The following is a 26,774-nucleotide window of genomic DNA, read 5'->3' on the forward strand; positions in this document are numbered from 1 at the left end:
AAGTAAACACTATGTGACCAGGTAATGCAGCAGTGAATTCTGTGGCAAAATATGAATTCAAATAATTACGAAATTACTGAAAAGGCACCTACTTTACTAAAATTATTGTGAAGGGAGAGCTATCGTCTCCCAACAGATGGCTGGGAATAAGGGATAACAAAGGTAAGAATGTAAGATAGCAGCCATACCAGCTCAGATCAAAGGTTCATCTAGCCTGGAATTCTGTCTCCAACAGTGGCCAATAGCAGATGCCTAGGGAAGAGTATAAGAATAGGGCAAGCGTATAGTGATACTTCCCCAGAATGTTCTTCCAGTGTCCAGTAAGAGATACGCGTGACCCTCCAAGGCTTCAAAGCTCTCTAGGAATTGGTATCCTTCTCTATTGAGTATATACAGACTTCCTTCTGTAGCAAGAGTTCCCCCTCCACCCATTTATAATACCTCCCAACAACACGCTTATCTGCCAGCTTTGGCCACAGCTAAAACTCATACCTACCACTACCCTGATACACAAAGCACCTTCTTTCGAGAATAAATTAGAGAGGCAAAAAATAATACTGGTACTTTATCCACGAAAAAATACAACATAATTCAAAAAAATGCAACGTCAGTAGGCAAAATGTCAAACATACAAGCTGAGAACCTGAAAGATGGCTTAACAAAATCATAAATTTGTGAATGTAAAAACCACATGCAAATTTAAAAGGCATAAATGACAAATGGCAGAGTATCTGGTCTTTTGTCAGGCATAAGAATTACATATATGGCTCTTGAAATTTCAAGTTACAAAACCTTAGTATTTCTATTTTCCAATGTGCTTCTACTGTGATGCACAGTGAATTGCATTCTTATGTTTACAGTTACAGAAGTATATTTTTCAGGCAAAGCATACTGCATTTTCTGGTATGTGGTGATAACAGATATGTGGTATTTCCTGCTAATTAGGATGAAGAATTTGAAAGAAGACTACCTTATATCATATACTGGTGGTCTAAGGTCATGCGGACCATGAGCAAAGGCACAGTGAATTCCATTCTTCACACAGTGACCCCGGGCATCTGTTTCATGAATGCATGTTCCAGTCTTGTAATATCTGAGATGATACTTCCTTTCTGTATCCCCTGTTGTTCGATGCAGGTAAGGGCAACTACATAATAGAAAGAGGAAAGTTAGAGTGTTGCTTTGAGCTTTGTTTTTACTAATTAATTCTGAATCTTATTAACTTATAACAAGTAACTTCGTAGGGTTCTTCAAATGAAAATTGTCCCAAACAAACCACCATCACAGATCAGCTTCAAATTAAAAAATGTTAACCTATTTCTTAGTCTCTGCTAAAGCTATAAGGATTTATAGCTGGCTGGCTCACAAAGATGTTATTAATAAACCTAGTAAGTACCCCTGTAAGCAGCAACACTATCCGAGCTAAAGAATTACATCTTCCATACTGATACAAGCTCAATCATTTCCACGCTAAGAAGGACAATAAATTGTTTATTTTTTTAATGTTATCATCATCAAAAATCAAGGGGCACTTGAAGCACAGTGATTTTTTTTCCTGCCTGCTCTTTATAGACATGGAACTTACTGAACAATCTCAAGGGAAATCTAAAATGACTCTTCTATGGAAAGGAAGAGAAAAATTTTTACATCAGCAATATATCTTTGTACATATAGTAAACATTTTCCAGACATAAGTATATGGGTTACAATCTACACTTTAAAACGGCTAGCATCGTGTATGGATTATAATTCCAACTAATAATAGTAAACAAATTTTAAAACCCCCACATATACACAGGGATGCCTGTTATCTCCCAGTTTATACCAGTGTAACTAATTTTGGCCTCTGCTGGTTTTGAAAAAATATTAATCTCCAAAACCTACTTTCCCACATCCCAAAGCAAAAAGAAACTGCACCAAAAAGCTTAGACAGTGATACAGAACAATGAATGAAAAGTCTCACAAAAATATTTTACCTTAAATGGAGGGAGAATAGCGAAGCACTAAGTAGACTTCAACACCCACAAGAATTTATGCTGGCTTAAGCTTTATTTACTATATTCTAAAAAAATTATTTAGAAACTAAACAAATGCAATTGTTTGCAAACATTTACAAGTCTGGCATTTATATCTTTACATCAAAATCATACATTTTTTCCTGCTGTGCCGAACACCTGCAGCTTGTGCTGACTTCCAGGAACTGACACTGTTTATGATTTCTGAGATTCAAGTTGCTTCCTTGTAGGAATTTAAAACCTGCGTTCCACTAAACAAGATAAATGGGCTGCAGCTAGTGATCTGTACTCTCTTTAAATCCCAACACAATTAATTAGTGGGAAGACTAGGTATACCAAATTCAGTGCTACATCTCATTTTGTCGGTGTAAGATGGATCACAGACTACACTCAGGATCTGAAAGTAGTTCTTTCACGCTTCTTGGCTCTATGTGGAATGACAGACAGGATGCAATCTTTGTCGGACCCATTATAGTGCCTCAGCTGAACTTTGTGAGAAATTCTTTGTGATGTGTGAATAGTTGCCCTCCTGTTCTGCTAGAATTGCTATTGATATGGAAAAATGAGAAAACCCACAAGAGTCAGTCAGATACTTTTGCCAGCATTAGTTCTGTACAGAACTCTAAAGAGAAAATGCAATCTGAGGCTATATTTTTGTTATTGCTAACTGTCCCACCAGAATCTTTGCAGGGATCAAATATTTCCATTTTCCCAGCAGACTATTAATTACAAACTCTAATAGTTCACTCATAGATGCACACCTCTGTCATATTCTTATGCATAATGTTCACGCCTCCATTTTCATCTACTTAAGTTTGTTCGTTCCTGTTGGAAACAAGAATTAAATGTCTTATCTTCCATGCAAGAAGTGTACAGGTGTCTACATCTCATTACATGTCTCTAAGTCCGTGGTTCCTTATCAGAGGGCAAACATTTTCGCTTAAATATCTGCAGTTTTTCCCTAGTAAAATCACCTTATCAGTGGAGGTCCCCCCCGAAATGTTAAAGCCTTCAATTATTTTTAAATTACTGTTAAAAAAAGAAAAAAAATAATTAAACAGAACACAGACAGAGCTTGTCAGACAAGCTAGGCACGACTTGTTGTATGCAATGTAAGAGAGGGAGAAATAGTCAGGTCAAAGTTTTTCCCACAAAAAGACAACATGGATTCCAAAAACAAGCTGGGAAGAAATAAAAACTGTGTCACAAGACTCTCACTTCTGATAAATTAAACCTACGTTTGTTTGTCCTAAGACTCAATATTTGTGTCATCAATAGCAAATGAAATCTGAATTTTACTGAAAACACAGCTCTCCTACTGCAGATTTTGCTAGCTGCCTGAAGAGTTCCATACCAGGTGAAGTCCTCCTCCGGAAACTAAGGGAATGCTTTAACGAGGCTACACAGTATGGCTGGCAGTTTGTTATCTGAATTGTGTCTAAGACTTGTAAAGAACAAGATAAGGGCTAATTCTAAAGGTGACTCAGGGGGACTAAACAGGATGCAAACCTTAAAGAGCAAAAATGATGGCATCAATTTTGCATGTGTATGTTTTACATAAAAACGTGTTATTCATAGAATACCACAATAATACATACGCTATTAACCACAGACATCTTTCTTGATCAGCTGTAGTTCATTGTAGGATCATTAGTCAGAAAGGCAAAAGCCCCTAATAAAAGCAGCTTTTAGACGGTAGATAGTACTTATTCACAGATAGTATCAAACTAAGCCAATGCACCGAAATATGCACAGAACAGATGTTCTACTCAATCTTTAATAAACTAGAGGGATGTTCTATCTTACCTTCACTTTATTAATGAAGTATTTTAATGGAACATAAACCATTGTAATATATAACTTTAAACAAGACTAGTATTTTTATTTTAAATGGCTGATTTTAATTATTAACTGGCTGCAAACTGATAAACTTGTTCTTATGTATCATAATTTGGTATGAGGTTGCTCAGACATCACTTATTCCTTAGGAACAAAGTTGGGTTTTTAAAAAAAAAAAGGAAAAAAGTTGTTCCCAGGCAGAATACCAAATCTATTTCATGGCCCATATCTTTACAGCCATCTCCCAGCTTAAAATAACTGTACTGAATCCTAACTCAGTAATCACCTATCAGTAAAGAACATTACTCTGTATTTTCAAGTTCTGTTGGAGTCTACACACAACATTTAACTAAATCATTCAGCTTTGTTTTCTGCATCTGGATCTCGCAAAGTAAAACTGTCATCACATTATTCAAAGTAAGGAGATGTATAAACCATGAAACAGAACAGATGTTCACAAAAACTTAAAAAGGCTAACTGATTACTGAAATGCATATTTCCTTTCCACACTCTTCTTTATTCACATCATAAACATTCCAAAGATATCCTTTAAGAATAAAACAGTTCCAGTTTAAAGAGTAACACTAGATGCTCTTAAATGTATGAAAACAAATACAAAGTTCTACTTCTGTTCAACCTTGAGGCACTGACGAATTTCTTCCTACGGTTACTTGAAGTGCTCTTCTGTAGTAGGCTTCTGTAATTCATTCACTCTTAGAGCAGTCTTACGTTACAGATACTAACATATCCAAAATAATCTTCTCTTTTAGAATCTGACATCAGTCGACTACAACCTTTGAAAAACACATCATATTTAAACAAAACAAGTATCACTTCTAACCTCACTTGTGAAATTGGGAGGAACGCTATTCACTGCTCAAAATATATCCCTCTAACTCTGCAAGTAATCTAGTCTTTCTCACAGGCCGTTCCTTAGAACAGATTGTTTTAATTTGTTACCCTTAGAAAAGCCCTTTTCTAAACAGCGTTAAAATTTTGGGCTTTTCATTCCAAGTTGAACTTTGGAAAGAAATATCACAGTCAAGCCTGGGTGAAACTAACAATTTCTATTTTAACTCTCCTGAAACTATGTTCCTGAGAACAATTATGGGTGTCATCACTCCACCTTTCTCGCTACTTCTCTATGAACTCACAAACTGCATTAACCTAACCGTGGATTCAGATGAGCAGAACAGAGAAACAGAGACACAGATAAAAGCCAAAAAAGTACCGGTATGTTGTCACAGATAGCTTAGAACAAAGGCGTCCTGGCACTACTGTTTATAACCTATTTCTTTAAGAATTTGAAATTGCTCCAAATAAAAGGATAAATTTTAGGCAGAAGACAAAACAGGGTGAAAAACCTACTCTTTTACTGAGTTCTGAAACAGGAATGCTACCACACTGTAAGCATGTCCTCAAAAACGTCAGTGTTTCCCTCCGTTTTTTTCTCCTGATGCTACAGACATGCTTTGGAATCTTCTATCTTTAAGGAACTTATCTTCGACTTCTCTTGGCTTTCCTAACTATTTCGCCTGTATGCCTTTTCTCTTCTACCTTAACTTCAATGAGCTATCAATTTACAATAGCTGACTGCCATTTCTAGCCGCCAGTTCTCAGGAGCAGATCTAAAATAAGGCCCTCCACAGTTCAGCTGAAACTTTTCTCACAAATGTCTCCAATAATCCCACCTTGTAACTGAGGCAAAGAAAACAGGCTCCATTTCTTCTACTCACAGCTGTCTTCATTTTAATAATTTACTGTCTCCTTTACTCAGTTTTTCTCCCCTTGAAACATTGTTCTCTTTCGTTTACGGGAATTCAGCTACATTCATGTTTTCCTCTCAGTCCCCCCTGCAGCATATCATCCAACGTCAACATTCTCTTATGTCACTGGTGAGGGGTCTCACAGGACTCCAGCCTTGGTCCCTGCTCTTATCCTTCTACATCTGGGCAGTTTCACTGCAAAACACAAACTTGAAAGCCATTGCCTCTTTGATGATAACTTCTAAACTTATCAATTTAATTCAAACCATAAGCACAACATGCTAAACAGAGGTATGAATCTCACTACTGGTCTTCTTTCTGGCAAGTCCTTTGCGCTTCCATTATGGCAGACAGTAAAATCACCCTGTTTGTCATTTAGATTCCTAACCAGGGAGTAATCTTCAGCAACTGTAGGGGACAACCTTTCCAATCCAATTGCAACAAAAAGGTTTCCATCTCACACCTCCCCTTATTTGCTTCTGACAATTCAATCTTGCCCAGCTAATACCTTTTTAAAACATTGCTTCCATTTTCCTCCTTTAGAATCAGTATCTAGTACTCAATAATGAAAGGTCAGTTCTTGTCCCCAGCCAACCCATGACATTATACGTTATCCTCGTTTGCCGATTTTCCAAGAAATGCTCATGCTGCCCCAGGATTGGCAGGAGTGCTTTACGAATACCTGAAAAGATAATTAATTGTTCTCTTTTAAATCATCCTTCACAGACATTTTTTGCTGTTTATATTGCTTAGGCATGGTACTCGATATTGTCACGCTGCCTAGTGCATTTTTCTTGTTTACCTTCTCTTATCCCTATTGTTTAGTTTGTAAAGTCTCTGGGAAAAATCCAGACTTTCTTCTGTGACTACAGCCTATAACACAAAAGATACCTGATCCATGACAAGTGCTGCTATACACTACAGTAACCAAAATAATTAATCTTCGATATTTCAAACAGGTAACCAGCATAACTACATATTTCCCAGCTGTTTTCCTGCAATTTTTTTGGTCAGAAGTCCTTCCTTGCTTCCATCACTGCAGAAGAAGGTAGCTCCTCCGACACATGACCACAATATACCCAGCTCCTCCATAGATGCCTGCCTGCCGTACCGTACCATTTGCCTGTTCTCACTTCCACAAAGCTTCTATCCCTGCCCAAGTTGACCGAAGACCCTCTGTAGCCTTTATCTAGAAGAGACACATGTCCATGGAAATGCAAACACTAGCGAGCTAGCCAGACAACTAACAGTGAATTCCTTCCTTTGCTTTTTCTCACTGGAAGGACCACAAAACTGTTGTTCTCCTCTACTACCCACCAATCTTCACAAAATTTACATAGTTTAAAATCTCGAAGCCACCTCTATAGGTTTGCACCTACTGGTCAAGGAAGCACAACTGAAAAAAACCCAAAACAATACTAGCACAAATGTGCAGGAACAATACTAGCAGAAAACCAGTTTCTTATGTTATGCTTTAAAGATAAGTCACAATGCAAAATCAGAGTTCTAATTCTATAATAGCCTAAAGAATACATGCTCATATAAAAGTATATGTGCCAAAAATTAACAAATCACTTACAGAAATCTGTTTTCAAATGAACTGCAGCAGGATTCTATCAATCTTTTTTTGCTGAGGAGAAAGCAGCATCTTTCCTTAATGTCATTGATAATACTATAAACACCTAGGACTGAAAGAAATCACTTACTCATCTCCATCTGGGCAGATTCCTGTAGTCTCATCATATTTTGTACAATAAACATCTGGACTGTAGTTAAAAGTCCCATCACGCCTTCGTATAGGTCTACGACGACGCTGATTTAGGAAATGCCAATGAAAACAGGTAAATGGTCTGTGCTGGGTACACTTGTGCTGCAAAAATAGGGGGCACTGCTCTGTCCTAAATTCCTTTAGATACCTAAAAAAATTAAACTGTGTTACAAGTTTATCTTATTGGAGGCACATTTTTACAGTATTAACAGGGCACTTGACAATTCAGTGCACACAGCCTGTGAAAAATTGTACAAATGTACCTGCATACAGTTTTAGTTCCTATGCACAATTGACTGTTTAGCTGTTGAATACAAGTGACTTCATTTTTTATGACAGATGCATTACTAATAAAATACGGTGGAATACCTGGCAAATTATACTACGTTTTGTAACTAAACTAAAATCAAATAAATATATTAAATCAAAAAGCACAGTATTTAGAATATTGTCCAAAGTACCCACCAAACAGAGATTACAAATCCAACAAGTTACTTGAACGAGCATTCGTATTGCTTGCTACCATACAAAATAGTCCTACAAAAGCTATTTCAGCTAAATACCACATCTAATTTAAACATTAGTTCTTAATCACAATATTCCCAGAATGTGGACATGCTATATAGAAAGCCAAAGGGTTAAAAGAGGTTTATGAATGTTATTGGGGCTACGAAAGGACTTCAGCAAACTTATTTTAGTGACTGTTACTTTTGTGTTGAGAGTTTGGGGTCTTTAAAGGTTACTTAGGTGTAAGACAGTCCTTCACTAGCATGCCGGACACAGAAGCTAGTTAGGAAGTCTGATACTTCATTCCACAGGACATAAAGATCATGCCACACCGGGCACTGCTGTGGCATTTGTCAAAGGCTGTAAAACAGCACTTCTTCCTGTCTCAGTTTATATATCTATTAGGCAATTTAGCAAGTTCATTATGTTGCTAAAGTTACGGACTATTTGCAGAGGAAGGGGTATATGGGGGCTTTGCTGAAGAACCTTAGACTTCCTAGAAGTATCTAAAAGGGTGCAGCCTACAAGAGAAAGGAAAGCATTAGGAAGAGGAATAAAGGGCATCTTTTTGGTCTCAGTTGCTTACATTGGCATATGAGGGATGTAACGACACAGAGTTATGAAGCATGTCTTTAAGTTTAGAGATTCTTCTCTAAACTATCCAGGATTGCAGGGAGGGAAAAAAAAAAAAAAGGAATAGAATTTTTGGATGTTAAGGGGCAATAGGGCAGGCTATAGCAGTATCTAGGTAAGTAGCTACATTCTGAGAGTGCTGGAAACGTAACATTATAGAAGTGATGATACAGGGGATGGGAGTGCATGAATGCCACAATTAAGTGATAGATTATTCTGCATTTGCGGGGAGCACACGGTCCTACACGGGGTGGGCTGTCAGTAGTGCTCGAGGGCTGCAGGGACTTCACAGATCACACCAGAAGAAAGCGGGCAAGCGTGCAGAGAGTGGCGAGCGCACGGGACCCGTCTCTCAGTACGGGAAGGTCCGGCAAACGTGCCCCAGGGACTCGGGCTGAGGCGACGCTCCGGAGAAGCGGCAGGGCCGCTGTCCGAGCGCGGAGAGGGCGGTCCCGGAGCGTGCTGCGGGGCTCGGCACGCCGGGGGAAGCCGGCGGGTCACGGTGCGAACCAGGGAGGCAGGACACCGGGAGCGGAGAACGGTGGCGGCCGCTCCGCGGTCAGCCGCCGCCGGGCCGCCTGAGGACGCGGCTTCCTCCCCGCGGCGCCGGAGAAGGAGCGCGGCGGCGGGCCGGGCCCGCTCCATCGCCTCACAGCCCCGCCGCCGGTGCGCGAGGCCGCGCGGAGCAGGCCCGGCGCAGGAGCGGGCCCTCCGCCTCGGCCCCCGAGGCCCTCCCCGCGCGGCGCGGGAGCCGCGGGGAGCGGGCCGCCTGACAGGACGCGGTACCTACGTATAGTGCGTCGGCTGCTCGGTCTGCGGGGACCCGCCGCCCCGCGACACCGCTTTGGAAACCGACGGCATCTTCTCCGCCGCCGCCTCAGCCGCGCGCAGGCCCCGCCCCGCCGGCACGCGCCCAGGCGGCAACGCGCGGCGGCGGCCCCGCCTCCCGCAGGGCGCGCTCCGGGCCGCGAGCGCGCGCCGGGTGCCCGGTGTCCGCCCGTCCGCGAGCGTCCCCCGGACACGGTGTCCCCGCCGGCACCGGCCGCGTCCTCCGGCGGCCCGGGGGAAGGCGGGGGGTGGGGGGAGGTGTCTCGGAAAGAGCGCGCAGAGCCGCGTCACCGATGACGTGCTAAAGGGAAACGGCGCGCGACTTTCCCCGCGCCTTAAAAGCAAGAGACCGTGAGGGCGGTTTTGCTGCGGGGTCTTTATTGGACACCTGTCCCGTCACCCCGGGATAAGGCACAGGCGAAGGGGCAGCGCGTCACGGCCTTAGCGCGGGGCCGGGGTCGTCGTTGTCACAGGGCGAGGAGGAGTTGGGCTGGCCGGGGAAGAGCATCACGCCTGCGGCCAGTGACAATAAAACCCAGGATCGCTTTTATTCGCCAGGACACCCCCTGCACGGATCTCACCAGACACCTTCCGCTGTAGGAGAAGCTGAATCCCAAGACAAAATAACCCCGGTGTCAGCACCAAACCGGCTGTACCCAGTCACCAGATGTCACATACACGGTGACCAGGTGTCACCTGGGTAAACCACGGGGACTCTGCAGCACAGTCCACAGCCACCGCGGTGGTGGTATTCAGAGACGTGTCAGCAGCATCGGACACACGGGATGCCAAGTCAGTCTTCTGTGCAGCTCCAGCCCGTCTCACTAACCGCTACCGTGTTTGGTTTTTCAGTTTGTTTGGGGGTTCTGTTTTGGGTTTTTTGGTTTCTTTTTCTTTTAATTGGGAATTTTAATGGACCCAGTTTTGCATTTCTCCAGTTGAAAGCTTAAAAAAAACCCACCTATAACTTTGGAGAGAACTAAGTTGCATTAGTAGCTCAGCTTCTTCCTCTCCAGGAAAAGTCTCCCGCACGTGCAAGTCTGAATATCTATGAATCTGTAGGAAAAACTAGATACGCCATTGTTCAGTGAAACTAGGGGCTTCCTCCCCAGAATAATGCAAGCCAATGACTGTCATTTCCTGCAGAAATCTCTCCTGCCAGTAATGATCACCTCAAACAGGCATGCCTAAAAAGTTCTAGTGCAGAAAGCAAGCACCGACTATGCATTAAGGGTTGAAGATGGTTAATTTAAGTAAAATTTAAAAACCCTCAGAGCACAAAGAATCACGTATTAATGAATCATACACTTACAGTCGTCTTCAATGTAAGCTGAACATACTCTGTGACCAGCAAAATATCACATGAAGGTCACCTTCAGCAGCAATTTTACAGACTTACAGTTTTGGTATTTTAATACCTTGTGCATCTAAGAAAAATAATCCATGGAGAAGAGATGGGTTGCATAAAACCTATCTTCAAATGCGATCTGGTTTGCGATACGTCCTGGGTTCACCCTACCATGCAGCGCAGAAACCGCTCCTTGCGCTACCAGTGTGAATTATGAACCCAAGGCCAGCAGCACGGCAGGTGAGGGAATCAAGGCTGTAAGATAAGGCTGCCGGTGGGCTGGAAAAAAACAAGTTTTCCCATTAAAGTGTCAGTACCAGGCGAATGCCCGCTGGCTGCCGGCAGCTCCCCCGCCGCAGCCGCGCTCCCGTCACTTCTCCTGCTGCGGCGGCAGGGGAGCGGCGCTTTTTTGGGCCGCATCGAAGGAATCCACGAACTCCGCGGAGAAAATCGCCTCCAGCCGCTCGTCGATCTCCGTTTTCTCCCGGAAGGCGGCCCAGAGCAGCAGCCCGCTGCACAGCAGGCTGAGGGGCAGCACCTTCAACCACGGCCGCTCGTGGTCGCTGCCCATCGACTGCCCGACGCTCCACACCCGCGGGCTGGCCTTGCTGGCGGAGAAGGAGATGGGCCCCTCGTCCTCCGCGCCCTCCTCCGGCTCCCGCCGCCGCGACAGCCACCTCCGGGGGCCGGGCAGGCGCAGGGAGCCCCGCGCCCTGCAAAGACACACGCGTCAGGGGCGGGGGATGGGGGCCGCCGACCGGCACCGCCAGCGCCCCCGGCCCCGCCGCCGCCTCACCGCCAGCGGCCCAGTGCCCCGCTCATCCCGCCGCGCCGCCCGCCGCGTCCCCGTGCCCACCGGAAGCGGAAGCGCGGTGGCGCCCGGCGGGGTCCCGGCGGCTGAGGGGCGGCACGGGCGGGCCTGCCTGGCCCCCTGTGAGCGGAGAGGGCACTCGGCCCAGACGACGATGGCGGGGCACGGGGACGGACGGGACACCTGCGCGCTGAGGAACCGGACAGCAGCCCTGGTGAGACACCTCCGGGGCGCTGCGTCCAGCTCTGGGTCCCTCAGCACAAGAAGAACACGGAGCAGTTGGAGCCGGTCCAGAGGAGGCCACGAAGATGCTCCGAGGGCTGGAGCCCCTCTGCTCTGGGGACAGGCTGAGAGAGTTGGGGGTGTTCAACCTGGAGAAGAGAAGGCTCCGGGGAGATCTTAAAGTCCCTTCCAGTCCCTAAAGGGACTACAGGAGAGATGGGGAGGGACTCGTTACCAGGGAGTGGAGCCATAGGGTGGGGGGTAACGGATTTAAATTGAAAGAGGGGAGATTTAGATTAGATATTAGGAAGAAAGACTTTACTGTGAGGGTGGTGAGACACTGCAACAGGTTGCCCAGAGAAGCTGTGGGTGCCGCATCCCTGGAGGGGTTCAAGGCCAGGCTGGACGGGGCTTTGGGCAACCTGGTCTGGTGGGAGGTGTCCCTGCCCAGGGCAGGGGGTGGAACTAGATGATCTTTAAGGTCCCTTCCAACCTAAACCATTCTATGGTAAACAAAAGTGTCCGGGAATGCCTGGATTCATTCTGCCAGCTTTAGGTGCCAGTTGTAACTGAATCCCGGTTGCCTGGGGTTGTGAAGAAACAGAATTCCTGCAGCAGGCGTTTTAATGTGCCGAAGACATATCACTCTTGCAGGTGCCTGCTCACTAGGTGGGATTCTGTGATAACGTCTGGAGACGGTGTTCTTGGCCTCCACCGGCTCCTACAGTAACATTTCCACAGCTGATGTTGGAAGAGTCCATTTTATTCCCTATTACACACAGAGAATTGACATGTATTCCCTTGACACAGCTATTCTTTTATAACAATTTGGTGTTTTCATAGCACCTTTCCATCAGACCCTGAACTGCTTTCATTTTACCCACCCACTACCCAAAGATGACACCTGCACGGGGGTGGGTGGGGTGGCGCGTCATGCGCTGCTGTGGCAGAAAACATTTCTTTTTCTGCTAAAGTCTGCACAGAAAACATTTTAGCATACAGATGAAATAACATGTTCTTAATATTGTACTTACTACCTTTCATACAACATCTGACAGCATTGGTCTTGAACTATTTTTTATTTACACCACCTGTTACCATGCTTGATCAAAGAAAATAACAGAGGTGGGACTGGAGATGCAGAATCTGTAAACCTATACCCAATACTGGCCTTAGCAAAGGAGTTTTACAAACATTCTCAGAAACAAGCCAACTGTTCTTGGTGATGGTGAGCCCTCGCTCCATTATGTTCCCTTTGCTTTAGGGCAGAAATTCAGAAAGTAAAGAATACTCGGAGAAGGTAAATCATCCTAGTGTCACGATACATGTTCAACTTGCTTGACATTCCATATGAACCTGCTGTTTACCACCCAGGTTTCTTCATACGGTCTCATTCCAAATTCCTGTATCGCCATGCAGGTGCTCATCATCCTTTGACCCATTAAGAACAGTTGTCACTGCAGTTGCCAGTTTTTGACTTCGATGTTCAACACTGGTATTTTCAGCTGTAATACGTAGTTTAAGACATCAGTTAATTCTGCTTTTGAACACCAAAACATTTTTGTAACAGAATTCGCTAAATAGTTTTGAAATAAGTCATCTAGAGTAAGTTGTGAATTCTGCTTTTGATCATACAGTTTTAATCTGCAATAATTAAATGAACTACCAAACAGGCAGAAATACTGTGCAAGTTACACATAGTTTAAACACGCAGATAAAATGTTTTACAAGAATTCTAATATGTTTTCCCTAGAAAGGAAATTAATCCAGATAAGCCTTGCTTCTTCATAGCCAGCACCAAACAGTCTTTCCTTCTAAAAACTGCATGCGATATGGTACTCACCTAACAGAAATCAAAGAGAGGGAAAAAAGGGGACTAAGGAACGATAAAAACAATTCAAACAGAAACAGAACATTTCAAGTGTTCTCAAAGAAGTCAGGCCTTGTGGTTGACTATGCAGAAAGTGGAGTTACTTAAAAGATGCTTATGTGCTATGAATGCTGTAACACTGATTCCCTTTGTCATCTTAAGTATTGGAGACAAACCTCAGTTACAACGGCAGTCAACATTTTTCTATCAAGGTAAAATTTCAAGTAATCAACAGATTTTTTGGGGGCAAAACAAGTCCTCTTGCGCAGGAATCAAGACCTAAGTACTTACTAAAATCTTTGTCTACTAAATTTTACCTCCATATACGACAGCTTATTTAATCCTTGCAGTAACCAAAACCAACATTTGGGTATTCACATTTTGAACAGACAATAATGAAAAAGAACAATTCCAAAAAACTCACCAGAAATTCCTTTGTATGCAATACCGTGCTGACTTAATAAATCTTGAAGTTTTTTTATTTCTTTAGAAAGTTGCTTGTATTCCTAAGAAAGAAAATACATTTAAAATGGCTCTCCCACTCTCCAAATGCATACATAAAATGGGAGTTTATCAAAAATAATGCGTCTGTGCATAGCTGCTACAGCTTTTGACTTAAAAGATCTTAAACTGGTTATTCCAGGAACAAGGTGCAAATTTTACAAAAAGATATATTTCTATGTTGCCAAAACAGGAGCCAGCTTTTTCCAAGCCTGAGAGTAAAAAACAGGAGTGCTTTCTGTTGCTATTTTGGATCTATCCTCTAACTAGCATTTTATCACAGCACAAAATTGCATTCATAAGTTTGCTATAGGACCAGCCTTATTTTATTTTATATCATAATGCCTCAAAATTTGTCACCTCCTCAGCTCTTGACCTAGAAACTTCATGTTCTCTCTTTTGGCAGTTTCTGTTAACTTACAGAGCCAGGGATTGCTTAGTACTTTTGAAATTGAAGCCACATATCTGAAATACCAAAGCAGCCCAAATTTTTTATTGTGTTTTGGGTTTTACATGAATCAAGAAAGAGCAAAACATTAATGATTTAAGATTCTGTGGTTACCAAAACAGCCAACTTTATGTCAATGAAGCCAGAAAAAGAAGCACGAATTATTAAATACTGTATTGTTAACAACTGGGGGAAAAAAAAAAGAAAAAAGGTGATTGTTCCAGCTCCTGACAGTACCACATCAAAATGGTGATCTTTATAAAAGTATACTCATGTTAACCACAGTTTACTGGGTTACATTCAGGAATTACTACGAGGTGTTCTGTCTTTGCCACATTTTCAAATAAAATGACAGCAGCAGCTTCTTCTTTGTATTACAATGAATTAATTCCCTTCCACGCTCCTTCTGATGTTCAGCTTGCACTCTTCCAGGCTGAGCACACCTTCTGTTTTCCCCATTTCAATTCTGTTGCAGAAGGACTGTTCACACAGGTAAAAGCCATTCAGGAATGGACACAGCATAGATCATTCTGCCTTTTGCTTGTGTAACAGCCAACGCCTTCTGACACAAGTCTGGGTAATTATCCATTCCCAAGGCTGGTTACACATTTATTTTCACCAGTAACTCCTTCCTATTCCCAGACTGAAAGAGTATTTACAAGGTGTTCATAGCCCAAGCGCCTACATTAGTTCCTACATACTCCCCCTGTCTTCTCATTGGGCTTTCAGTTGTGCTGGTTTGTTTCTGACTTAAGGGCTAGAATCGAGATACCAAATCCCTCTGTGTGCAGATGGTTACACATTGAAACAAGAGAAGATAATCCCATTAACAGACTGCAGCTGAATCCAAAGAGTATTTACACAATGCTGTCACGCTGATACTGTCATACAGTAAAAAAGTGGCAATTTAATTCCACGTTGTAAATATTATGCTGGATACCTTATTGCACTTCTCCACTGTTTCAAATTCCAGACTTATTTTCTTATTCTCAACTTCCTTTTCTTCTGTTGCTTTTAGAAGTCCTGCTTCCTCAAAAATCTCTTTCAGTATTTTTTTGTATCCCTGAAAAAGAAAGTTTCCAAAAGATGACAGATCAATCCACTCGACTCTCATCTCCACTTGTAATTTGCACTGGCCATTCCAATTCCTCAAGCTTTACTGTAGAAAACATTACAGTTACCAGGTGATACAGCAATTACAGAGCACAAAAATTACTATTTGCCAACTGCAGAATAAATGCATCCACTCCAAAAGAAGAAACTGCAGAAGCCAGGTTTGGCTCTTCACAGTAATTGTTCTTTACCACTCAGAGTTGGAAGACATTAACAAACCTGGTCAGTTATGAGTTCATCGTAGAGAAGCTGCTCTGCTTCATCCCACTTCCTTTGTAGTGCTTCAGTCAGAGTCGGATAAACTGAAAAATGGAAGTCAAACCATGTAAAAACCAACATCGCTGCCCTGCATTAGTTAAATGCTCCTCTAGTAGCATACAAGCACATTTGTTTTAAGACCTCAGTGTTTCTATACAGTACATGGTCTCTAGTGCTTCCAAGAGCGGGGATTAAACTTAAATTCCGCTTCACACATCTAAAGTTTCTGGAGAATGCCACCAACCAAAAATTCTCCCCTTATTTCCAGCTAGAAGGCCTCGTATTTCTCTGCTGAATGTAATTCGTATTCAGCTCTCCCTTTTTGTAAGGTAAGTAAATGAACAGATACTACAGGGCTGATTCCTACAACCAGTCCGAAAAAAAAAGAAAAAAACCCACCCACTGTGTCTATACTAACAATGCCAATTTATTTGAGAAATACCTATGTGTTATAATGATTGGGACTTGAAATACACTTCATATTCTATGTTACATTTAATACTCATTTATATCCAGTTACAAACTCAAAGAACCTCAAAACTGACACTCTGAGGTTGGCGTAATATGCCATCTGCTCCACACACAAATTGTTTTCTGAATCTTACCTAAAAGAGAGTGAGGATGGCACACGAGAGGAGTCTCAAATGTCAGAGAGTAAACACAAGTACTCGGCTCAGATACATAAGCCAATTTATTGCTCTTTCCACAAACAAGATGAACCTAAAGATCAGTAAAAACAAAGATAAGTGAAACGCCTCCACATGAAACAGGGCCAGCAGTGATGATCCGTTTGCTGTCTTCCAATGCCAGCAGATGCATTTCTGTACATACCGTCACATCAAAGCTTCCAGCGCTGTCACCCACAGAATCATAGCAAGCACACCTTCAAATTATTTTAAAAATGTGAAAATTGCTTCCTAATGGGAAATGATGCCCCCACCTATCATTGTTCCTTGGAGTCCCAAGCACCGTATTTCCATATTTTGTCCCTTTTCCCATCTTCACATTGGTTATTATTCCAACTATATATCCCTCCCTCTTAACTATTGTATCGTCACCCATCATTGTAATAGCTAAGCATCTTCCACCCAAAAAGCAGCCTGTTGTGAACTATACGGAATCGTTAACTCTTCTTCACGACAGCAATCTATGTCACCAGGGAATGTGAGGTTTAATTCATTGTATCTGTAAAACTCTATAACACACTGAAACGGGAGGTGGAAAAATAAAAACATTCACGAACAAAAGGATAAAGGATGCGTGCAAAGCACGTGCCACACATTGGGCAATTCTCACCCTTCCTTACCCTTCCAGTTGCGTAGTTACTTGGCACAGAGACTGTCTGAACGTGAAAGGGAACATTTTAACCACTCCACAAAATAATAATTTTTACTTTTTCTTTAAAATGTACTCACTCCAGAATCTGTTTCTCTTGAGTTGGTTCCTCTGCCACTCCCGTATACTTGACTCCTTCCTTAATTCTCCTTGCATGCCCTCTGCTCTTGTTTTAACACCTCACTAAGCTTCTCAGCATGCTGTTGTTAACTGCCTAATTCTTTTCCCTCCTTTTTCCTGGATGTTCTGAGCACAATAGGCTGGCATCTTGAACTCAGCAAATAGCGCTTTTTCCTTATTTTTCCTGACACAAGTTACAAAGGACTGTATGTTCCTACAGTAGTGGTAATACCAGAATATTCCACTCTATCAAGGAAAAAAAGGAGTTAAAAGCAACCAATGAGAATACATAAGTAAACTTCTTCAAAATCTTATCCTGATTTTAGCTTCACTCCTCCATCCATTCACCGAGCTCCTACAGGAATTCATCTTTGTGTTTTATGTCACGTCTTAAATGATGACTTCTTCGAAGTAGGAATGTTTCAGTCTGTAGAGTGACACGAGTGTGTGTAGAGAGCGTGCTGTCTGAATTAGCATAGTGGAGGTTATTATACCTTTGTCTGTCTGCTCTTAGTTTCACAGGAATCTCCTTCCCTCATCCACATCCCAACAAATGTGTTGTTCTCAATTTCCCATTCATGCCAGATTCTGAAAAAACAGGACATCATTTTATTTTAAGTAACGGGGAAGAAAAAGGTGAACACTCAGGACGAAAAACACGAATACCCTTACACCGTGTCCAATTTAACTGTATATATTTAATTTTTGTTGTTTTAATATTTCCATTTCTTACAGCCAAGACCTTATAAATGGTACAGTTTGTTATCCTGGCTGCTATCTGGGGCACATCAACATTACTTTGAGAGCACAACGGTGGTTCAACTTTCAGTTTGCGAACCATTTGCACTTACATATCTATGTTTAAATCCAATAAAATACAATCAATCCCACAACAAATTCAAATTCCATGATGCCAAGTACCCTGTGCAGCTCAGATTACTGCAGGATTTTAGTGCTGGTGAAAGCACCTACAAAACCTAGTCTCTACTGCTGCGAGTCCTAAAGCCAACGATACTCTCAGCACCTTGATGTACCCTTTTCCTCTCATACTGGCTCACTGATTATTGTGCACATAGGAAGAAAAAGAGACATCTATATTCAAAATGTTTTGAAAGACAGTAATTTTAAAGCAGTGCTCTAGTTCATAATTATATTTATTTTAGGTCTTATAATTTGGATGCTCTGGGGTTTTTGAATGCTTTGGGGGGGTCTACATTGAGTATTATAATACCTTTTATTAAATATGTTTAACAAGCAACTAGGTATAAAACATTAATTTAATTTTATAAGGTTATATTCAACTCAAAGTGAAGATAGTTAACAGACATGAAATCTTTGTTAATATAAACTGTAGTTATAGACTATTGAATTTCTCACATGAACGTGTCACACCTGCAGTTAGCACTGGTTATTAGTCAGCCTCCAGCTAAAATAGGAGGTTAGTATTTATCAAAAAAAAAAAATCATAATTTTTCAAGACGGGGTATTTTTATGCATAACGCCTGGGGAACCACAATGACCTAAGCTGACCAATAAAAGAATGTTAAATTTTAAAACTGCCTTCTTTTTGACAATCTATAAAATGGTCTGCTATCAACATCAGTAAAACTTAAAGATCTAAAAGCCTCACCCTAAAATCCCACTATAGGCATTCCATCGAAAAGTCTGCTCATGCTGAGTGACATTATGGAAAGGACAAAACTCATACTTGTACCTTAAAAGAAAAAAAAAAGAGAAGAAAAAGAAAATAAGAAATGTTTCAGACTGAAATAAAAAACTATTTCATTCCTAATAAATACACATAATCAAATATCCAAATCCGTTACTCACGTGGATTCCACAAAACTGAAACACTTGCCAGCAAGCCTAAAGAGATGCGCAGGGCCTAAAAATACCACAAAACGGCATCAAGGAAGAATAATGTTTCGGTTAAATTTAAGCAAGTTACTGTGGTGACAAAACTGCAAGGACTATGTGACAAATTTAGTTTTCTGCTGTACATATGGAAATTTGTACCTTCCATATGGATTTCTGCAAGTTCCCACCAGTGCTATATTGGTTTGCATCACGATCTGTAACATTTTTCAACTTCAGCACTCGGTGAAATAGATAAGCCTCCTTCTATGCGAGAAATAAGAAACCTATCGGGAGGCCAGATCCATAGAAGGAATCATCAGTGCAGATCTTGCCAAAACCTAACACTGAAATCACTGGAACTCTTCCTTGCCAGCTGTCTGTCCCCAAAGTCATCCAAACTCCTCAAGCGTACACTGGTAAAGCCCATCTGCTCAGAACATTGACAGTGCTGCATATTAAGTTTCACTGAGATTCCCTAAGTAGATATTCCTTCCCACAGTTTGCCGTCACAGTCTGATCCGGTTAGTATTCAACAAGATAAACCTTTGCTGTCAGAGGGATCAGCAGTTACAATTCTGCTCTTGTGGAATTGTCCATTCCAGCCTTGCTGCCAAAAGAAATCCAAGGGAGGTAACTTGTCATTCCAAAAAAAGGGCCGAAAATTCTGAACTATGTGCTAGAGGGGTACTTCAGTGTCCCTTGTTTAAGGTCATTTTGCATGGAATGATTAAGTATTTATGAGGGAAGAATAAAAGAGATTACAAAGCAAATAAAACCCCATCCTGAATTCTAAATCATAATAATGTACTTTTCCCAAAGATCTATACAAGCAATCCTAGAAACAAAGACCAGACCACCAGAATCGTGCCCTCGGAACGCCCTGACCACTGGGATACAGGCAGGTTCTCTTTCCCATGTGATTTTTCCGACTGCATGATCTTGCATTTCATTCTACAGGCGACCATAGGCTTGGCCAAAGGGTTCGTCCCTCTACTACACGGAGTTCCTGCCTCCGCAATCAGGATGCCCACCCCACAGAGAAAGAAAAGCAAATCTGAACGTCCCTCAGGAACGCGTTAAACTCATGCCTCCATCTCCTTATAGGAACTATTACCCCAGCTCTCTTGTAAAAGAAGAGAACAAGTAAGGTTTCCATGCTAAAGCAATAATTGTGCAAGACAGTGTTCTATGCTCTAGACTGTAGTTCCACAGACACTCCCAATTTTTGGCTACACAGAAGTTCTCATATCCAGGAAAGAAGGATTTCAAGCGTACTGTTCTTTTAACCTTTTTTCTGCTATTTTTGGCATCTTTCCATTCAGCATTTTAACTATTACTAATCCCATGTCTAACTATTTCACTTTCCACATGCAGAATTTATACATTTGATTTGGGTTTACAAAACATGACAGAAGACTTTAAGCATAATCCCGTTCAATGTCACCACACCAAAATGCCTTTATTGAACCTGAGCAAGGTTTAAGTCTGTGCTTAAGGTTAGCGGAGAGACAACAGTTATTTCCTTTTGCTCACTCTTTGCATTCGGTGTTTATTTTATCTGCTCTCCTCCATATATGATCTAGAATTTTTTAGATTCCTGTTTATTTTGCTGAAGTGGTGAGTTTACGTTGCAGCACCCAGACCTGGTGTGTGAAACTGAGCTTCTGGGACTTGTTCCAAGACTACTCTTAGGGCTTTTTTTTAAAACAATTTCTGAGTATTAAGTACTACCAGATGACAGGATGACTTCTACATGACAATCTCAAGGCTGTCAGGGATTGTTTCAAGAAGAAAGAAGTTTTTAGTAAGGATTAGAAGGATCTATGACTGGCTAAAAAAACCCACTGAATAAAACATATGGATAGCAGTGTGACAAACAGCACCGGGACACGGGACACCAAAGCACAATAAAATATATTTGGCCATGCTTATTTTCCACGATGCCATAAGATACCAAGTAAAATTAGCCTTTGCACACAGTCAACGTAGGCAATTTTGCAAATTGTAGTCACTAAACGATGGAAACCGGACAAAAAAGGTAACGCACGTACCCGACACGGCAGACGGGGACACCTTTGGCTGCAGCCTGTTTGTCTGAGGCAAGAACGGGTTATTCAACCTTTCAAGAGAAGGGGAGTTACGCGTTTGAGTCCGAGCTGTGCGTTTGCCCGCGGTTACACCCCCCCGCCCGTGTCCCGACACCGGCGGCCCCTTCCCCGGGGGCCGGAGCGGCCGCTGAACCGGGCACCGCGACAGGGCGAGGGGGCGGCCGCCTACCCGAACGTGTTCGGCTCCTCCACGATCTTCATCTTCCCCGCGGCGGCGAAGAGACCTGCCGAGCACAGAGCGGTTGGCGGCGGGCGGGCGGGCGGGCCACCGACCCGCCGCGACCCCCCGCCCGCCGCCCGCGCTCACCCAGCGCCGCGCCCAGCGCCGCCGCCAGCAGCCGGGCGGCCGCCATCGCCTCTTCCGCTGGAAACGGAAGGGCGGTGGGACGGAGGAGCGGCCGCTCCGCCCAGACGCGGGGATATGGAGCGGGGCCGACGCGCTGACCGGCGGAGGGGTGGCCGGCGGGGCGGCCATCGCGGCCTCCACACCTTCGCCGAGGAGGCGGAGGCCGCGCTGAGAGGTGAGGGGAGACCGCGGCCGGGCGGGACCGGGCGGGGCCCAGCGGGTCCTGGACCGGCACCTGGTGGGGCCTCGGAGCGGTCACTAATGGTCGGCCGCTGTTTTCAGCTTGCCTGGAGGGCGACGGTGCGGCGGAGGCGGGCGAGCCGGAGGCGAGGAGGTTCCCCTGCCCCCTCGCCATGTGGGAGCTCGGACACTGCGATCCCAAGAAATGCACCGGGAGGAAACTGGCCCGAAAAGGGCTGCTCCGGACGCTGCGGCTCCGCCAGCGGTTCCCCGGGCTCGTCCTCAGCCCGCTGGCCACCGAGTGCGTCTCCCCCGCAGACAGGTAGGTCCCGGGGCCGAGCGGGGAGCGCTTCGGTGGTGGGATGTTGTGGGGAGCCCTTTAACCACCGATTCGTGGCCAAAACTGTGCCACAGGCCTTCCTGTTACAGCGCATTGATGCCCGAACGTGAGAAATAGAGCCTTCTTATTAAATCAGGTCAGCATTTTTACACGGTATCGGGTGAAAAATGCATCTGTAGATCATAGACTCACAGAATGGTTCGGGTTGGAAGGGACCTTAAAGATCATCTAGTTCCAACCCCCTGCCCCGGGCAGGGACACCTCCCACTGGACCAGGCTGCTCCAAGCCCCGTCCAGCCTGGCCTCGAACACCTCCAGTGAGGAATCAGTGTGTGGTTTGTAGGTTAATTGGTTCAGAACCGCGGCCCTACAGCTACTGTATCTTTTATGATTCCATATTCAAGTTCTTCGGCTGGGCAACACAACACATTAACTAGAAAATGTATCTGGGGGAAACGTTGAGAATTTTCTCCAAATGTGCCTGCGCAATTTTTATACAGATGCGCGTACTCAGAGAAAAGATTAGCTTTTAGAAGCTAGCGGAGAACCTAAATCTGAACTTTGGTGTACTTTTAAGAATGTGAACATTACTATTAACTACACTCTTCTGTCACATTTTTAAACCTAGAATTTCGCACTTTCAGTCTCAAATGTATGGATCAACCTTTTTTGCCACATGCGTGTTCAGTGGAAAAACGTGTTATTATTCTTTCTCATTGCACCTGTATTTTAGATCATTATAAAACATGCCTTTTGATTGACAAAAGGGGGGGTGTATGCAAATTTGCTGCCAGTATAAAGTGGCAATTATAAGTCTTACTTTAACTTATTTTGTCAATACAGCGATGACAATTTTTCAACTACAGCGATGTTTCTTTTCTCAGGCACGTCGTTGCCCAGAGTGGAATCGCAGTCATAGATTGCTCGTGGGCCAAACTAGAAGAAACTCCTTTTCAGAAGATGAGAGGAGGGCATCCACGGCTGCTGCCCTACTTGGTGGCTGCCAATCCCGTGAACTATGGTCGCCCGTGCAAGCTGTCCTGCGTGGAAGCTTTTGCTGCAGCTTTTTGCATTGTTGGTAGGCTGCAATGCGTCTGATAGGAAACATGCTACCAGCAGTTCTTACGTGCCTAATAAATCAGAAGAGATGATCTGCGATAGAATGAACCGTGATGCCCTCTCACTGGTCATCGCGCTGCTGAGTTTGGGATCAGATTGCGTAGCTTTCTTCCAAGTACTTGTATCTGGTAGCGTTGAGGTCTCTGTGGGGTGTTCAGGTCAGCTATTAAATAGGACACATAAACTGATGATCCTGGTTTTGTCAGGATGGCACTTAATGTTAGAAAAACTGTTTTTAAAAAAAAAAAAAGCCAGAGCGTGAATCCTTAGGCACCTTTGTCTCCAAGAGAGGTAACAGCCGCCTGTTAATAGTGGAGGTTCTGGTTAAGAACAAAAGAAACTGCTCCCTCTTCTGATGTTTTGCAAACTCATCACAGAACTTTCTTGACAACTGAAGAGATGTGCTCTACTATACTGCAGACAAATCTTACCTTCTGAAAATAAGAGAGGATTTGGTCCATACAGTACTGAAGGGCTGTGGGAGCTGGAGCTTGAACCCGTTACCTCTGCAGAATATTTTTACATAACGCTCACTAAAAGATTACGAACTTTTCTTGGATTCAGTTAGATATTTCGAGTTAAACTGAAATTTGAAAGGATTTTTGATCTTTTAAAAAGTCTGAATCCCTGAACATTGAAAAAATGCTGGCAAACATCTCATTATAATAGTGATACATAGATATGTACTGAACTTGGAATCCTGTAAGCTGAGTGAAATCTCCCACTGGAAAAGAAAACTGATCACTTATTTTCTGTTTTAGGGCTCCCAGACCTAGCCACCATTCTTCTAAAGAAATTTAAATGGGGCAAGGCATTTATTGACTTGAACAAAAATCTCTTGGAAAAATACGCAGCCTGTCATTGCCCAGAAGAAGTGCTGAGAGTTGAAAAGGAGTTTTTAGCCAGTGTCCATGAAACGCAAGATGAAGAAATAGGTAAGAAAAAAACACAGACACACCACCCCCCCTTCTCCTAACTAGTTTCCTTACAATCTTTTCCTTTAATCTCATGAAAATAGTAGAGGTAGAAGGTAAGAGCATTGTTGAGATGTGGTGTTGTGTCTTTATACTGTCTATTCTTCTAAGCGAGTTTCCCTATTTCTTTAAACTCAAAAAGATTAAAATTACTAAAGCAATTTAATGCATATAGTGGTGCATTCACAGCTGAACTGTGGAGCAGCTACCCTGATTACATTAAGGATATTGGAGAACTAAGGAGTAAAAAGAAAATACTATGCTTCCTCATTTTATCTACAGATGTTAAAAGCAGAGTGTGAGTAAAAAGACTAGTAATTCAGGAGGAGAAATATAAATACAGGCATACAGTCTGACAGCAAGTTAGTTACACATAAACCTAAGGAAGACCTTTAATGGACATCTTTATATAGTCCCTAATCAAGATTTTTAAAATCAGACCTATAAAGATAACAAAAATAAGTACAGTAGTTTATTCCCAAGTTCTTCTGGTAACTTACTGGTATCCCAGTATTTCAGGCTGCAGTCACAGGTGAGTACTTGGTCTCATTCAAGACAGGAAAAAAAAGAAAGACAAATCAAATGATCAAGAACATACAAAGAGAGATGCTCCCAGTTAATGTTACCCTTTCACAATGGTTAAGTCCCACAGAAGTCGGCCAGGGGATCACACCGTAAGCAGGTGGTAGACACCTTTAGTTTCCCTGCCCTTCAGTCTCTTTGCCGTGACAGGCTAGGCTAGATTCAACTACTGCTATGTTAAACTGAAGACAGTTCTTAAGGGGCAACACTGCTATGCCAAATAAAGCACACTTCCACCCACAATCACGTGTATTTTCTGGACGGGTTGTGGTACCAAAGCTGTCATGCCTTCTTTGACTTTTCAGAGGTAACAGTTCTCCGCAGCTGTGTGAGCCAAAGCAAATCTAGCCCTTCCCTTCCTCAGCAAGAGCTAAACCCGGACGGCTGTGCTTCACTTCTCAGTAGACGTGAACTCACTAGATAACCCTTTGAGAACTAAACCATTAAAAGCCTTAGAAACCCTGTGTACAATCTGACTCCCCCTGAGGAGCTACGGAACCCTTTGGGGCAGGAGGGGAGAGCACAGAAAAGAGTGAAGACTAGAACTGGGGGGCAGGACCTGGCAGTTGTTTCTCGCCTCCCCTAGTTTCTGACCAAACTACTATGGTAGAATCATCAGAAAGCTGAACCAGGCTTCCTGTGCCTTCCCCTCCATGCCAATAATCTTCCATTGAAATGAAAATAAAGGCAGACGATTAAAATATGCCTTCTTCATCAATGTGTGCGTGTTTTCCTTCTTTTTCCAGATCCATTTGATGTTGACTCAGGAAAAGAATTTTCTAATCCCAACAGACCAATCCATTCTCCAGGGTAATGAAATTTTATTTGAAATACTGTTTTTCTTATTATAAGTTGTTTTGGTTTTAAAATCCTGAAAAAATGTTTCCAGACTAGCAGAAAGTGATGAAGAATCTGAGGACAGCGTGAGCGCTCCAGATGATGACACTGAAAGCAGCAATGAGAGCAGTCCGGAAGATGATGGTACTGTAAAGTTGCCACAACAACAGCCAATAAATCAACTACTTGAAAAGTAAAACAAAAAAACCACCCAAAACCCCAACAAACACACATAAAACCCCACACACCACAAGTACATATCCTCCCCCGACATTCCCAAAGAGTTGTAACATCTTGTATAAAGACATTTTCTTGCGAAGTTGAGTGCGGTTTGTTCACTTTTACCTTGGTGCTTAGCAAATGCCTTCCTTTAGGTGAAGGTCAGGCTCTGTGTGGGTTTATAGGTCTATTTAGGCACATAAAGGCTTTATGTTATTTAGTTTTTAGACAACTGTTTATGGAATTATTATGTAAAGAGCCTGAAGCTTAGTTACAAGCTAAAAAAACCCCTGTATTCTAATCAATGTGCCTGGAAAACGGTTTATAGAGATTACTTTAACCTAACAGTACCTTAAGTAAACCCTTCTGACTTCTGGACTATATTTGAACTGGAAAACATGATTTAAGATACTGCCCTGCTCAGAGTTCGTACCGCATAAGGAGCCTCTGACTTTTCACAGGCCCGAACCAGCCATATGTATTTCAACTACTTCACCTAGTTTAAGGTAAACTGACTACCTAAGCTTAAAAGGAAAAGATGCTTCCTAGAATTGTTTTAACATCTCAGTATGTCTTTTCACTAGCTTTACATGCTATTTTTTTTATTTGCTGTGATAGACGGTCCTAAGCAACGTACAGTGTTTTGGCACCTTATGTTCAGAACTGTGCCAAGAAGTTTCAGGTCGCGGGTTCAGCAACACTATCCGCATTCTCCTTCCTCAAAGTGGCACCCTACAAGTCAGAAGTACACACTGTCTGGCCCTCAAAGATTTGAGTCAGAGACTCTCCCCAGCACTAGCACCTTAGTTCACTTTTCCATATGCCTGCCA

At 43.0% G+C, this 26,774-nt stretch overlaps 4 protein-coding genes across 11 annotated transcripts in view; 1 reads left to right on the top strand and 3 right to left on the bottom strand.

The window, feature by feature from the left end:
• The window catches only part of UNKL (unk like zinc finger), a 52,959-nt gene extending 43,387 nt beyond the window's left edge, over nt 1-9,572 (bottom strand). For 2 of the 7 annotated variants that reach the window (XM_063345337.1, XM_063345334.1), the window contains exons 1-3: nt 9,319-9,571; nt 7,327-7,536; nt 971-1,147 (exon numbers count right to left, since the gene is read on the bottom strand). In XM_063345337.1, coding sequence (XP_063201407.1) covers nt 971-1,147; nt 7,327-7,536; nt 9,319-9,389 — 458 coding nt within the window. In that variant the 5' untranslated portion in view covers nt 9,390-9,571. Of the gene's footprint in view, nt 1-970; nt 1,148-7,326; nt 7,537-8,481; nt 9,141-9,318 lie in introns of those variants that run through there. The other 5 variants (XM_063345335.1, XM_063345340.1, XM_063345341.1 and 2 more) reach the window with 5 other exon arrangements.
• Nucleotides 9,573-9,713: 141 nt separating this feature from the next.
• Nucleotides 9,714-11,581, bottom strand: LOC134520096 (ubiquinol-cytochrome-c reductase complex assembly factor 4). The gene is made up of 2 exons (XM_063345073.1): nt 11,501-11,581; nt 9,714-11,417 (listed from the first exon to the last, which is right to left on the bottom strand). Exons 1-2 carry the CDS (start codon nt 11,524-11,526, stop codon nt 11,075-11,077), a joined length of 369 nt encoding a protein of 122 aa, XP_063201143.1. The 5' UTR covers nt 11,527-11,581; the 3' UTR covers nt 9,714-11,074.
• Nucleotides 11,582-12,797: 1,216 nt separating this feature from the next.
• Nucleotides 12,798-21,742, bottom strand: GNPTG (N-acetylglucosamine-1-phosphate transferase subunit gamma). 2 transcript variants are annotated; one of them, XM_063345245.1, is made up of 11 exons: nt 21,655-21,739; nt 21,517-21,571; nt 21,291-21,358; nt 19,213-19,267; nt 19,013-19,096; nt 17,877-17,970; nt 16,533-16,647; nt 15,889-15,971; nt 15,497-15,619; nt 14,032-14,113; nt 12,798-13,242 (listed from the first exon to the last, which is right to left on the bottom strand). In XM_063345245.1, the coding sequence occupies exons 1-11, from the start codon at nt 21,698-21,700 to the stop codon at nt 13,118-13,120; spliced, it is 930 nt and encodes a 309-aa protein (XP_063201315.1). In that variant the 5' UTR covers nt 21,701-21,739; the 3' UTR covers nt 12,798-13,117. The 2 variants fall into 2 exon arrangements, with proteins under 2 accessions (XP_063201315.1, XP_063201316.1); XM_063345246.1 differs by lacking the exons at nt 19,213-19,267; nt 21,291-21,358 and having other exon boundaries at nt 21,655-21,742.
• TSR3 (TSR3 ribosome maturation factor) lies at nt 21,714-25,945 on the top strand. The gene is made up of 6 exons (XM_063345247.1): nt 21,714-21,868; nt 21,976-22,195; nt 23,098-23,291; nt 24,094-24,267; nt 25,635-25,698; nt 25,778-25,945. Exons 1-6 carry the CDS (start codon nt 21,769-21,771, stop codon nt 25,920-25,922), a joined length of 897 nt encoding a protein of 298 aa, XP_063201317.1. The 5' UTR covers nt 21,714-21,768; the 3' UTR covers nt 25,923-25,945.
• Nucleotides 25,946-26,774: the final 829 nt, after the last annotated feature.

This window comes from Chroicocephalus ridibundus, chromosome 8 (assembly GCF_963924245.1).
Source record: "Chroicocephalus ridibundus chromosome 8, bChrRid1.1, whole genome shotgun sequence".
Taxonomy (NCBI): Eukaryota; Metazoa; Chordata; class Aves; order Charadriiformes; family Laridae; genus Chroicocephalus; species Chroicocephalus ridibundus.